At 37.6% G+C, this 14555-nt stretch overlaps 1 protein-coding gene across 2 annotated transcripts in view; it reads left to right on the forward strand.

The window, feature by feature from the left end:
- Positions 1–13678, forward strand: part of Itgb8 (integrin subunit beta 8) — a 97950-nt gene extending 84272 nt beyond the window's left edge. For both annotated transcript variants that reach the window (XM_075947285.1, XM_075947284.1), the window contains 5 exons: positions 294–696; positions 3117–3342; positions 4370–4476; positions 8150–8313; positions 8405–13678. In XM_075947285.1, coding sequence (XP_075803400.1) covers positions 294–696; positions 3117–3342; positions 4370–4476; positions 8150–8313; positions 8405–8527 — 1023 coding nt within the window. In that variant the 3' untranslated portion in view covers positions 8528–13678. The remainder of the gene's footprint in view (positions 1–293; positions 697–3116; positions 3343–4369; positions 4477–8149; positions 8314–8404) is intronic.
- Positions 13679–14555: the final 877 nt, after the last annotated feature.

A 14555-nucleotide genomic window follows, 5' to 3' on the forward strand; every position in this document is an offset into this window, starting at 1 on the left:
AACCATAGTTCCACAGTTCTCTGTGAAACCAGTTATCTAAGGGGCACAGACACTTGAGGACAAGCGGGCATATGGTGATTTACAGGCCATTTAGCAATCGTTGCTTCCTTTAATTCTAATTGATCAGTGAAGTAAAAATGGAATTAAAGGTTCATTCTGCACCTACATGTGATAGAGATTAAATGTGTGATTTGTAAATATTGTTTCTCTAAGATATTCATTGTTGATTCAATTGTTACTGAATATAGTGTTCTAAAGATGTGAATATATTTACTTTTTCCTTTGAAATTTAGGTTCTTTTCAATGTAACAGTTGTGATGACAATATGTGACGTCACGGGAGGAAAAAACTATGCAATTATTAAACCTATTGGTTTCAATGAAAGCACTACAGTCCACATACACAAAAGCTGCAACTGCCAGTGTGAGGACTGCAAAGGGTGCGAAGGGCAGTGTGCCGAAGCTGCCCTGGATCCCAAGTGTCCACAGTGTGATGACAGCAGATGTCACTTTGATGAAGATCAGCTTCCCTCTGAAACTTGCAAGTTGCAGGAGGATCAACCTGTCTGTAGTGGCCGAGGAGTCTGTGTCTGTGGGAAATGTTTATGTGACAAAACCAAACTTGGAAGAGTGTATGGCAGATACTGTGAAAAGGACGACTTTTCCTGTCCATATCACCATGGAAACGTGTGTGCTGGTGAGTTGATACAAACAGGCAGTTGAAATTAATTACAACTATATTGCCGTATACACGTGTGTATCTTTAAATCTGATGTGATGAAATGTTGTCACTCAACCCTAAATTAAAGTTCAAAACCTCATAGTCTACGAAATTAGGTCAAGGCAAGATCATATTTATATTTTTAGAATGAGTACAGCAACTATTTTTTAAAATCAAAAGATAAAATTAAATGCGAATTTCATGTATCCCTTGATCTTGGAAAGATTTACGCCAGCAAAGGAAGTTACGGGTGATGGTTGACACATTTCCTAGAAGAATGGGGGGTATTCTTCTCTAAAGGTCTGACTCATTCCGACAAGCAGTACGGAATGCTTCTCCTGCTTGCTCAGAGGGTTTTTTATTTCTGTCAGGATGAGGGGAAGTGAGCTACAAAAATATAATTCCATTCACTGAAAATCCTTAAAGCATCACTGTCTATGATATTGTAAGTCTGCTGCCACTCCCCGCTCGCCAGGTGATTTTTGGAGAGGCACCACCGACAGAGTGAGAGTGAGCAAAGGACGTACTCTCCAGAACGCACTTGATTGTTCAGTAATCCAAGAGTGTCCTCTGGCCACACACAGACCAGTTTTGGCAGTGAAATGCGATAAGATAAAAATATCAAGATTATTTTTTGACTAATTCAGTTCACTCCACCTACTGGTAAAAGTCCAGAAAAACCTATGCAGCATCTGAAAATTAAAATAAAATATATTTTAAAATAAACCAGCTGTTATTTTAATTCCTTGATTGTTTTTCTGTGAAGAGGTAAGTTTACTTATAAAAATCCCTTTTGTATGTGCATGTTAGTAAGGAAATATGTGTTAAATTATTGGAAAATAAAAATCAAAAACTATAAAATTTAATTATCTATTCTTGTATAGACAGAAATCTTGTAAAGTACAGAAACACACTATTACAAGCCGTCTCTTTAATTGTATCATATACACATAATGCTCTGTACTCTAGACATTTCTTCAGCTGTGACTAGAACTGTGGATAGGAAGGAGGATAACGTCAGAATAAACCAGCAGTTGTCTATTATATTTTATAGGGAAAAGAAATATTTTACAGCGATGAAGAGGATGAAATTTCTAGCATCAGTCAACAGAACTGTCTCTCTAAGCAATTTCATATACAATGAGAACCTAAGGTTCTGCTGTATAATCTCAAAAATCGATGTATTGACCCTGTCTATATGACTGTGACCACACACCTCACACACACAGAGGCAACTGAAAATCTGCTTTGAATTGCTTGTGTGAGCACAAGCTCCAAGGCTCACATGCATTTTCCCTACCACATTCCCTTGGGGATGAAAACTCATGTTCACGGGTCAGCTGGCTAGGATTCGGCATGCTAGCTATAGCAGGGAATGAGATAGAGTGGGTGTTCGTTTGCCCAACCTTCATTTGTTTCACACTTAGCAAATTGAGCTGGTTCAGCAGTAGGCTTTAGGAACAATTAGCCTGTGAGGTATTCAGCAATAAGATAGGGAAAGAGAGAGGAGAAAAGAAGGCAGAGAATAGAGGGAAGAAAGAGAGGAAGGACAAGGAGACAAAAAAGGGTAAAAAGGAAGGGTGCTTATAGTAAAGATTTACTATATAGATTTATAGTAAAATAGGCTTGAGAAATACTATATAAAACATAAAATATACCACCTTTGGAGACTTCTATTTCACATTAACATATTAAATTTTGGACACTTTTTGTAGTCTAAAATCCATTTAATAATGTGTAGCCAAGATTTTCTCAAAAAGTTAATTGTCTGCCTATATGCTTCCAGACACACACACACACACACACACACACACACACACACCCCTTTTTTCTTTCTCATTATATCACCTAGTAACAGCTCATAGCACAGATTCAGCCTGTCCTGCTAATCCCCTGCATTCATTCTGAGGATAAAGGAGATGATTTCGGCTTCTCAGAAGACCTATCTTTAACCACACCTGAATCCACAGAAGCAGTAGCATGGGTGCCCTGTCATTCTGCAAAGCTTTCCTGGGGCCTAGTATCTGTGACGAGGGGAACCTGGAATCCACCGACCAAATACTTTCTTGCTGATTTTAAGTCAGCTTTTATGGCTTCATTATTTTTATGTGCTTTTAATTTAAAATTGAAAGCATAATGGCATTTAAGAAGTTAGGCAGCCACCAAGTAGGGGCTTTCTTCGTGTATGTTAGCATAATATACTGGTAGAAGAAAATTATCTCCAATAGAACAGCTTCGAAAACGAACACTCCTAAATATTGGCACTGCTTTGTCAAAATAAATTGAAACTGGTGCTGTTTCCATTCATAGGACCATTGAATGTTCCCATGGAAATGAAGGCCGCTTACCAAGTGAGTGGGCCTGCTGACCCTGATCCTGCTGTGTCTCTGTTGTAGGGCATGGGGAGTGTGAAGGTGGCAGATGCCAGTGCTTCAGTGGCTGGGAAGGAGATCGGTGCCAGTGTCCATCAGCCTTAGCACAACACTGTGTCAATTCCAAGGGTCAAGTGTGCAGCGGAAGAGGCGCCTGTGTGTGCGGCAGGTGTGTGTGCAGTGACCCCAGGACCATCGGCCGCCTCTGCGAGCACTGCCCAACCTGCCATCTCTCCTGCAATGAAAACTGGTATGTTCTGTCTCCAGCAGGAGCAAAGCAGCCCTTGCTGAAGGCTGTTTTCATTCTGTGTTCTGCCTTTTTAAATCTTAGTTGCTGGATCCTTCGTTATTCTAAAATAATGATGATGATTTAAAAAACTGTGTGGGACATTCTAAGAATTAGGATACTGAAGTTCCCATCTTTGGCTAGTAAGTTGCTTTGGAAAAATTAGAACAAATCTGCATAAACTACTTTGTTTGGTTTTTTAAAATAGCCTCTATTTTGAAAATAGAGGCTGCCAGCTAGCCTAATAATGGCAATTTAGCTGTGTGGTGTACAATAAGCTGTTAAAACTCTGTGTCTTTGGTAAAAATTGATGTGGGATTTAGGGTCTGGGTACCCTGGAAATGAATAATCAGTCTCCACTTACAAGATATAAGAAGAATTGAAGTTGCTACGAAGCACTCAGGATGCACAGGTGGAAAGCCCTGTGTTATATGACCGTTTGGTGCTATGAACATATTTTCCAATGACAATCTGAGACCTACTAAAAAAAAAAAGCCCCTGTGTAAATGTCACTGTGTCTATGGTTTGCTTGTTCGAGTTTTTAAAACATGTACTTTCCCACATCAGTAATGCAAATAAGAATTTTAGAAATAAGCATAGTAATTTATTTAAATCATTCAGAACTGTAATGTTTTACTATAATGGAGTTTATTCATTTGCTACTAGGTATTTAATGCAGGTCTCACATATGTTGGGCAAGTACTGTACTAAGCAACATATCCTGTCTTTTTTCTTTTTTAATTTTTGAGACAGTGTTTCACCCTGGCTGGTTTCACTCTACAGCTCAAGCAGCCCTAGAACACATAAATCTTCCCGCCTCAGCCTTTCATGTAGCTGGGATTCCTGGACCACCAGGCCTTGCTCCTGGGATAAGTTCCATTTGGACCTAATCCAATGTGTCCATTAGTTGCTGTTTTGTTGTTGTATTTTTCACAGCAAGTATAAGTGTGTTGCCTTTTTGTAGTAGTAACACTTTAGCCTTCCTGCACAGGAGCTGTATGCAGTGTCTCCACTCTCACAATCTGTCTCAGGCTCTACTTGATCAATGTAAAACCTCCTGTGCTGTCATGGAACAGCATCGCGTGGACCAAGCTTCAGGTGAGTGTGGGGAGGTTCCTGGGGCTGAAGGGTCTGCCAAGCACTACTTCCTTCCTAAAGGAAGGAGCGATGACTTCTTACTATTACCTTATAGACACTTTGAAAGCAACTTTTACCACTCTGCCTCAGATACGTTTTAAAAAGTGTACTTCTTTGTATACACACTATTTCTTTGATGGTGCTCCATTTTTTTTTAATCTCCCATAGATGGAACAGCAGAGTGGCCGGAGTCACCTCTCATCCTCACAGCTCTCTTCCTGTGCCGCCTGCCTTCACCAAGGAGCAGGCAAATTATCCAGACAAAAATGCAGAAGCCAAAGCATAGGTGCCCCGTGGAGAATAATTTCTCTAGGAGATCTGGAGCCATGATTTTTCCTTATAACCTACATTTGCTGCTGACCCTGCTGACTCTCCTCATATCTATCAACACTTTATTCTCCTGTTTCAAGTCAAACCCTATTGGAAGTGATAATCTGCTGTTGTAACATACCTAACTTCCAAAGGTTATGAGGCTGGACATGTAGTCTGTTGGGAGAGCACTGGCCTGGCATGGGTAAAACCCCATGTTCAAGGCCCAGTACCACATAAAACTGGGCATCATGGCACATAACAGAACTTGGAATGTGGAGTCCAGAGGATCATAAGTTCAAGGTCAGCCTCAGATACATAGGGAAATCAAGGCCAGCCTGGGCCACATGATACCTGCCTGTTACCCTAAAAAGAAAAGAAAAAGAAAAACGAAAGAAAAAAAAGATAAAACTTCAAGGTGAATGATCTAAATCTGACAAAATAGAATGTGTTAGTTTTAGGCTCAAGACCTTAGCCTAAAGCACAGTAAGTGAAAAACATCAGCCCATTTGTATAGCTTCCTGAGACAACACCTCATCTATAAAACACAGGGTCAGAACAGCATTTAAAAATTAAATGACAATAAGCCAATGAACATAAAAGAAATATCTCAAATCAGGGACTGAGAGATGGCTCGGAGGTTAAGAGGCTGTTCTTTCAGAGGTCTTGAGTTCAGTTCCCAGCACAGTCATTGATAGTGAGATCTGATGCCTTCTTCTGGCATGCAAGCATACATTGAGGTAGAATTTTATATACATAATAAAAATAAAATAAGAGGTACCTCCAGTCAAAGGTGAAGTATAAATTGGAAAGAGTTACGTTCATAAACTGCTTTGAGTGCCCACCCACTGAGACGGTGGGGCTGATCTCATGGGAACTCACCAAGGCCATCTAGACTGGGACTGATGGAGCATGTGATAAAACCGAACTCTCTGAACGTGGCTGACAAGGAGGGCTGATTGAGAAGCCAAGGACAATGGCACTGGGTTTTGATCCTACTGCATGTACTGGCTTTGTGGGAATTTAGTCTGTTTGGATCCTCACCTTCCTATACCTGGATGGACCTTGGACTTCCTACAGGGCAGAAAACCCTGACTGCTTTTGGACTGGAGAGGGAGGGGGAGGGGGAATGGGAGGAAGAAGGAGGAAAATGGGAGGAAGTGAAAATTTGTAATAATAATATAAAAATAAAAAAGTAACAATGAGAAAACAATTAAAAAAACAGAAAAACAAAAAAATTGCTTTGAAAAAAGTTTATTTGGGTACTCCCCCCCCCAAATAAAATCACCAAAGTCCCTTTTGCACAGGTCCAAGGTGTAGATAGAAGTTATACTTGCAGTCAGGTCTTTAGAAACCAACCTTTTGCATCCACTATTTCAAGAAATGAAAAGCCAGTTCTTCAGAGGAACAGCAGAGTAGCAATATCCTGCACATCTGAGTTTCCTATATTTCATTCCTGTCATGCTGATCTTAGCCCACAGTAAATTTGAAAAGAGTCCCATGTGCTGCTAGCTGAGGCTGCAGCAATCTCACCAGAAAGCCTAGTACCTTCTAATAAAGAAGGGCCCTACATGTCATTAATTATGTAACACTACTCTGACTTAAGGGTTATTATACACAGTATTTCCTTAAATCTCTTTAGAAAAAGGCCCAGCCTGACCTTGGCTATGAAAAACATAACCAGGGGCAAATGTTGGACCATCCATAACAACATGGGGAAAATGCATGCAGATTTGAACCCTCAGAGGGTCCTTTGAGGGCTTCCCTCCCCTTTACAACTATTTTGCAAGGAGAGGAAAAGGGCATTTGTTAGGCACCTCAATTACACTTAATCACACTCAATCACACTTACAGGGTTTCCTCTCAGTCTCGTGGCTAAGCTCCCACCAGGCAAAAAGCCAGGAGTGGGAGGGATCAAGCCATGTGTCCCTCTGAGGATGGGTTCAGGCTATAGAGTAGACTAGGTCAACTAAGGGACATCAGTCTGTCAGGACATAAGCCATGAGGGTCAATAACCTGAAGGGAGCTATAGAAGATCAAATAGCACTACCTTTGTACACACATTTTGTATTCTGTCCCCATGACATTGATAACAAGGAAACATTATGCTGCACTGGCTTCTGTTGTTTCCATTCCGATGCATAGGAGTGGGTGTGTCTTTGACCTCCTCAAGGTCTTTTGTCACTAATTGTAAGCAATGGTCTCTATTAAGTCCACCTAGTTAGAAAAGACCTCTTGTCCCCATTACTGAATCTTTGCCTTGTTCAAGAGGCATACTGAGTAATAACTGGACATTCGGGCCAAAATCAATACTACTTGCATGCTAGCTGCTCTGCTTATGGCCTTGGTACATCCTCTCCCTAGAGGCTTTTTCAGAGGCAACTGCTACATTCATACCCCATCCCTGAAGCCTGCCGAATGGGTGGAGAAACATATGCTTCAGTCCAGGAAGTGATTTTATGAATCTGGGGCAGTTTGTGAGCTCTGTGGAATACCCATTATTGCGAAACCATGTTCCTCAGAGATGAGAGTAGACTTCGGGTAAGCATAGAGCCTGCAACTTTTCCAAGGACAGTTTGCCAGACCTTGCTAAAACAAAGGTCTAGCATGCTCCCTCTCCTAGTACAGCTTTTCTTTCTTTAGCTAGTGATTATTTGTTCTTGGAGGAACACTTAATGAATTTGTGCAAGCAAACAGACTAGATTAGTTAACTAGCAAAGAGTGAGACACGATATTTGGGTTTTATCCGAGATTTGACACTCCCACTTCTCGGAGTCATGATGTGTAATAGCACTGAAATCTTATACCAGGATTTAGAGGAAATATTTACTTGCCTATTAGAGACGTCCTGACTCTAGCTTCTGCAGATGTTTACTTTACTTTCCATCATGCTGAACAACAAAGTTGGAGAAAGCATAAAAAGAGAAACACATGCTAAATGCTTAGGGCTGCTCAATATTTTTTTAATTATGTTTTCCACATAGTGTGGACCATTACACACCGCTACAGTTCTTTCTGTGACTATTGTAAAGAGACAAAGTCTCTTACATGCAGGTAAGAGATTTGTGCATAGCAAACTACAAATATTTATATATATGTATATGTGTGTGTGTGTGTGTGTGTGTGTATGTATCTTTAACTGTAGATATTCTCCAAGAGGGGTTTACTTTTTTGAGTAGGCACTAATACCAGCCTCCTGGTTTGAAAATACAGATTTGTAAATAACATTGTTTCTGTTATAGGAATGTAAACATTTATTTGACAGGAAATTTTGGTTTACTTTTCTAAATTTTTTTAACCTATCAATTTGTTGTCTTTCTTGCAGAATGTTTACCTGGCCCAAGCTACCTGCGAATATTTTTCATCATATTCATAGTCACATTCTTGATTGGGTTGCTTAAGGTCCTCATCATCAGACAGGTGGTTCTGCAATGGAGTAGTAACAAGATAAAGTCTTCCTCAGATTACAGGCTGTCTGCTTCCACAAAGGTTGGTGAATTCAGAGAATAGCTGTCAGAGTGTCGCTTCCTCTTCTAACACTCAGCTTCTTCACTAACACTAATATTTCTTCTCCACCAAGGATAAACTGATTTTGCAAAGTGTTTGCACAAGAGCTGTAACCTACCGACGAGAAAAGCCCGAGGAAATAAAAATGGATATCAGCAAACTTGATGCTCATGAGGCTTTCAGGTGCAGCTTCTAAAAAAAGATTTAAAAAGCAGTAACAATCAAAACAATGCTGCTGGAAACTGGATGATTTTTCACACAACTGCTCCAAAAAAAGTACAATATAAAATGCCACAGGAGGAGACAAATTATTGAAGAGTGTGCTATGAAGACTGGCAAGTGTCTTCACAACCATGCGGCTCCCCCAGCTGCTGAACTTTTCAGAGAACGATGTGTTTTACTACTGTTGGATACTAGTGTTGTAGCACTTTACTGTAATATATAACTTATTTAGATCAGCATAGAATGTAGGTCATCTGGAAAGCACTGATTACACTTTACAGGTTCCCACCATCCCTGCACTTCCCAGAATGATGTTGCTACCACGGTGCAGTGATTCTTGTACATAATCTGCTGATGGAAAAGATCCAGGAGTCATTGAAAGCAGTCACTCACAGCACTTGGCATTGCGTAGATGTGCACCACCAGCTGAATGATGGTCAGTATTTCACTTCAGTTGGAGGTGAACAGAGAAAACTTTAACCGTAGGGTGTTGCTTGTAAAACTGTGGTTTGCTGCATGTGAATTGCTGTTGTCTTCTCTTTTTTACATTTATATTCTGTTTTTTCTTCCTTCTGGAATAAGTTTATAATGTCATAGATGACTGGATTACATAAGTGCTAAGTTACTACTGCCATAAAAATCTATATGACAATGTCACTTTATTAGAACTGGTTTTTAAAGCTGAATGTTAATAAGGATCACTGTAAAGTGTCTTCTAAGTCCACAGCTTCTTTGTCTGAAGACACAGAATTTTGTATTTTCTTACCTGTCAAACTGGATGTGCTGGTTCACTCTCTCACTGATCTCACAGTACCTAAAATCCACAAGGAGTCTACAGAACTGCCTCAAGTGGACGGCCCTCTTTTCTGATTTTCACTCCAGTTGCATATCAACATTTTCCAAATGGAAAGCTGTACTGTTTCTGCCCTTCTGTGCCATCTAAGGGCATTCTCTGAGTCATCCCAACCCTACTCATGAGATCCACAACAGCATGAAATTGGAGAAGGGTGGGTGACATCTTGGAAATAAGCTAATCCCGCCCCCTTTTGTTAGTCAAGAAACTGAGGCTCGGAAAATTTAAATGATTTCACAAAAACACAAAGCAATGAAGGGGCAGTGTTAGAGATCTGCCTTGCAATTGCATGCCAGCATTGCACAATAGCACACTACCTCTGGAATCTGCAAAACACCCTTGGTAAGAGTTAAAATTTGATTTATTGGTGTCCTGAGTATATTTCCGTGACACTATTTCTAAGCAAAGTAGAAATAGATTTGTGTAGAAGCAGATTTTTGTTTTTCTCATTAGCCACCTTCTGATAAGGCTTTGGTGCCCTTCCCTACACACAATGGCTGAAAGAACAAACCTCCTGGACCTGTTCATGGCTCAGTTTAAGCCTTCTTGTAGAGGCTTGGTACTTAAATTCTAACTTCTAACTATCCTATTTGTAATACGTGTTTTACCTGTGACAACAGAAAAATCTAAAGAAATGTCTCTCCCAGATTCGCTGTTTCCCAGCACTTGAAAGTTTTAGATATTTTCATTTTGATGAAGACTAACTTCCATTAGATATTGCACTCTAGGGCCTGGAAAGCCTTCAGCAGACATGACAAGTCCTTTAGAAGTGTAGTGGTGATGCTGCTAACTTGAACTGTCTCTTCTTTCTCCAGGGGGGGATGGGCATCGTCAAAACACTGCATACTGTGACTGTGTCAGGAAACTGTGGTCACTGAAAGCAGGTGTGAAAAGCATACTATGCTGCTCATGACATACAGTATCCGTTTATAAATATATAAATTACTGGATGCTTTGCAGTCCCCCCCCAAAAAAAAATGGAAGATACCCACTAATTAAATGCTGACAACTTAAAAGTGAGCGGTGTTTAAAAGTGAACGATAGATTATCCAGGATGAATGGGCAAAGGAGTATATACATAACGGGAATCCATGAAAAGCAAAGATTTGTACTCTTTTAGCCCTTCACTAGTTTGCACTAATTTTAAGATGGAGCAAGGTTGTTACCACAGGAAACACAAACTTTCTTACCGGGAATTCAGTGCCAGATGATAATATGTACTTAACACATGGGATGTCTTGTGGTTTTTCTTTCTCTTCTTTTGTGTTAAGAGCTAATTCTTAAAGATTGTAGGGCTCATATTTTACTTGAATAATTGATGTTCTTCTGTTTAATAGTTTGTGAAAGGAGAATTAATATTTTATTAAATAGAATTAATTAATAGGGAAGGGGAAATAGTAGTCTTAGATTAAATAATTTATGTACTTAGAGACTATTTTCTGATGCTAAATAACTGCAAGAGTCTTTTGAGAGTTGCTGACAGTGATGCAATTAATTGAATTTTAAATTGTTAGAAAAATTAGTAACTTGAATGATTTTTTTTTTGGCATGGCAGCATTTTGTGCCCTGGTGTGTAATTATTCAGAAATGTTCCATACATCCACTCCATATACAAGTTGTATCTTCTGAAATATTTTTACACTGCAGTATACATTTATTTATAGACATTTGATACAATTTTTAAACATTTTCTACTATTATTTATTAAGCCATAGAATGCTCTAAAAGACATAAAAATTCACTGAAAATCCAGTTATGTCCCCAATGTTCAATTTATTTTAGTTTATAAAAAGAACTAAAAATACATGTCTCTATAGGCAAACCTTTCAAAAAATTAAAATTGTTTATATATTAAATGCAAAACTTTACCAAAGAATAAACTTCAAGTATTTTAATATTTACTTACTCTCTATTGAATATGTTCTTGTATATATCAACAGACATCCCTGAGACACTGAAATCATTTAATATTGTTAGATTATGAATATTTTTCTCCATAGAATATTTCTTCTGGTACTTGGTTGAATAAATTATACCCAATGGATTTTCCTTACTTTCCTGGCTCCTGTTTGTCCCATTCACACTTCTCTAGAAGTTGGCCATAAGCTTCAAACTATTATGTTCAATTGTAAAAAATAACTGTCTAATAATATGACTAAGTTTTCCATTTCAAAAGATCTATGAATTTAAACACTCATTTGAACAAAGACAGCCCCAATGAAAACAAAGAATTTAAAATTTTCACAACTAGTAATTTACATTTTTATAAAGGTAGCAACTCACTACTAAGTTCAACCATATGAATATTGTATTCTCTTTGTTTACTCTTAATACTTAGTTTACAGTTATCCTTATGTCCTTAAAAACATCATTTCATTTCATGTGATGAAAAATCGTCAAAAGAATATAGAACTAATTAATATTCCTTCAAATCCTTCATTTTTCACAATCCATAATCCCTGCATGGCAAATTAGTTATGATAACTGATTAAACATATCTACTGTGTGTGTTGCTGATTCTAGACACACACTTTTTCAATTTAGAATCTCCAAAATTGTGATGTCTTTTGAAATTATCATCTGCAATGCAGTGTTTGAAGTTGTGTAGGAATAAACACTACACTACTTCAATTTAATTTAATATTCATGGGTACACAGTTATTCCTTTTCTTATACATGCTTATGAATTCATTTGTGATAACATGTAAAGCCAGTGTTCAATACAACTGAACCACATACCACTCAACACTGACCTAACTGGCTGTCAGCTCATATCCTTGCATCTCCAAGTTACAAAAGCTCTTTTAGGCTCACATTTATGTGTTATGATAATAGCAGTGATCTAGGCAAACCTAAGTTAACTATAAAAATACAGAGGCTTCTCAAGCTTCCTGTAAGGATCTTCAGTCTTTCCACTTTTTTGAAGGAATTGTTTGAAATGATCATCTCACTTTTAAATAAGTTAACTGGAAAAAAGATTATATGAAAATATCATAGTTAGATTTAATGGCAATTGTATGCTTGATGTCAGCTGCAAGAGAATAAATGATGCAACCAGTGGTCTTGTGGAAAAGATTTCCTCTCAGGTTCCCTAACTTTCTTATTTTTCCTTATCCCTTCCGTTCATTCTCTGCTTTCTTTGCCTCTAATAGCTTGCCTCTCCAGCCCATGTGATGACTGTTACAAAACTGTATAGTTAAAATATAGTACTTATGAGAAACAATTGTTCCACTCTCTGGGCAGCTTTTAATCAAATATGTGAGAGTAACAACACTACTCTGCGTCTACCTGAAGTACCCTACTGAATAAAATTATCCTTGTATGCTAACACTTTCAACCAGGTGTCTGTTCTTCACAACCAATTTTAGTACAATTGTCAAACACAACGCCATAAAAGAGAAGAACACTGCATCATCAAGGATGGGATCATATGATTTGTGTAAAGAACTTTAACTGACTTTACACCGACAAATGTGATTTTATAGCAAGTCTCCACAATGACAACTATGGTACATAGATTTTTTTTGAAATATTGAATAAAATTATTTTCATTCTAAATTATAAGAAAGTATAAATTTGCACATTAATATAGAAATTCATTTTGTGTATATTTAACATACCTTTAAAGCTATTTTACATGTACTAGCTACTTTATTAAGGTTTGTTAAATTATAAGAAAGTATAAATTTGCACATTAATATAGAAATTCATTTTGTGTATATTTAACATACCTTTAAAGCTATTTTACATGTACTAGCTACTTTATTAAGGTTTGTAAATCTCTGCAAAAATGATTAGACATTTTTAAATTATCAATAATATAATCTTACTTTGTTTCACTTAACAAATACTGCCTTTGTAAAAAGATATTTAATATAGACTGTATTTTTAAATCAAAATATTTGAATATAAAATAATTCAAAGATCAAAGAAAAACAAATTCTTCATGAACACATTTTGTATTGTTTCTGGCTTTGAATTATATGAAAGGTGAAATTGCCTTAATTGATACAGAAGATTGATAAATATGACAATTTTACGTACTATACTATGAATCTCTTCACATAACTGGTTGACTACTAATTTCTCTTTTATGTATTTATTAAAAGCTGACACTGTAGATTGTTGTGAGATGTTTATTTTTCTAACAGAGCTTATAAGAGTTATGACAAGGCATTGAATTGATAAACCAATCTGTTTAAATGTAGGTGTTAATCAACATGAAATTTTAAGTTTTAAAATAAAACTTCAAGGCTCTAATAAAAATATAAAGTATATTGTGCTTCATTTTCCATGTGCTTCACCACCCTCTAACCCTCGGGAAACAATACTGACAGAGGAGAGAATGTGGCAACAGTGACATGCTCCGAAACAGGACATGGAATAATTTTTAAAAGCTACTATTTTTAGGCTATGAAAAAGAGCTGTTATATCCTAAACCTCTCTTGCCCCTTTAGGTGGTGCCTAATTATGGAAACAGAAACTATATCCTAATGACAGAGTATTAAAAACATTAGTCCATTTTAAAACTGACATTCTCTGCCTTTAAGAGATTTCTACCATCAGATAAAGAACAATTTTATACAAACATTATTAATATTCAATTGTCCATTTCAGAATGTCACCACTAAGCAATGGATATTTGTTAAAAGGTTTTAGAGGCTTCTTTCATTTAACCTAAGGGAAAGAATAAAATAACATGGTGGAGGATGTCCTAAACACTGAATAAGACAGACTATCTTTAAAAAGCTCTTGATCTGAAGAGGTTGTATATACAATGCACCATTAGATAGAAGACACACTGGAAAGTTCATAGGAAAGTTATTAAAAAGTCAATCTCACAGGACTTCATTTTGAAAACTCACCCCAGTTGATTTTGGACTACACCCAGTCTTTGAGGATCAGAGTTCTTCTACCCTGTTCTAATCATGGAATCTTCTTTCTGAGTTTATCCATAGAGTACACTACAATTTCTAGACTCCATTGCAGTGGAAGGAAAGAGGATGCGTTCAAATCTGGCTTCATTTTCCCTTTTCCTTTTACCATTGTCTGTGACAACTAGAGAAATTGCGTTAGCATAGGAAACTCTGTTCTGAGACCCATAGATAGCTTCATCTTCACGGAATAGAGCTCAACTCAAAATTGGTCC

Source organism: Microtus pennsylvanicus, chromosome 14 (assembly GCF_037038515.1).
Source record: "Microtus pennsylvanicus isolate mMicPen1 chromosome 14, mMicPen1.hap1, whole genome shotgun sequence".
NCBI lineage: Eukaryota > Metazoa > Chordata > Mammalia > Rodentia > Cricetidae > Microtus > Microtus pennsylvanicus.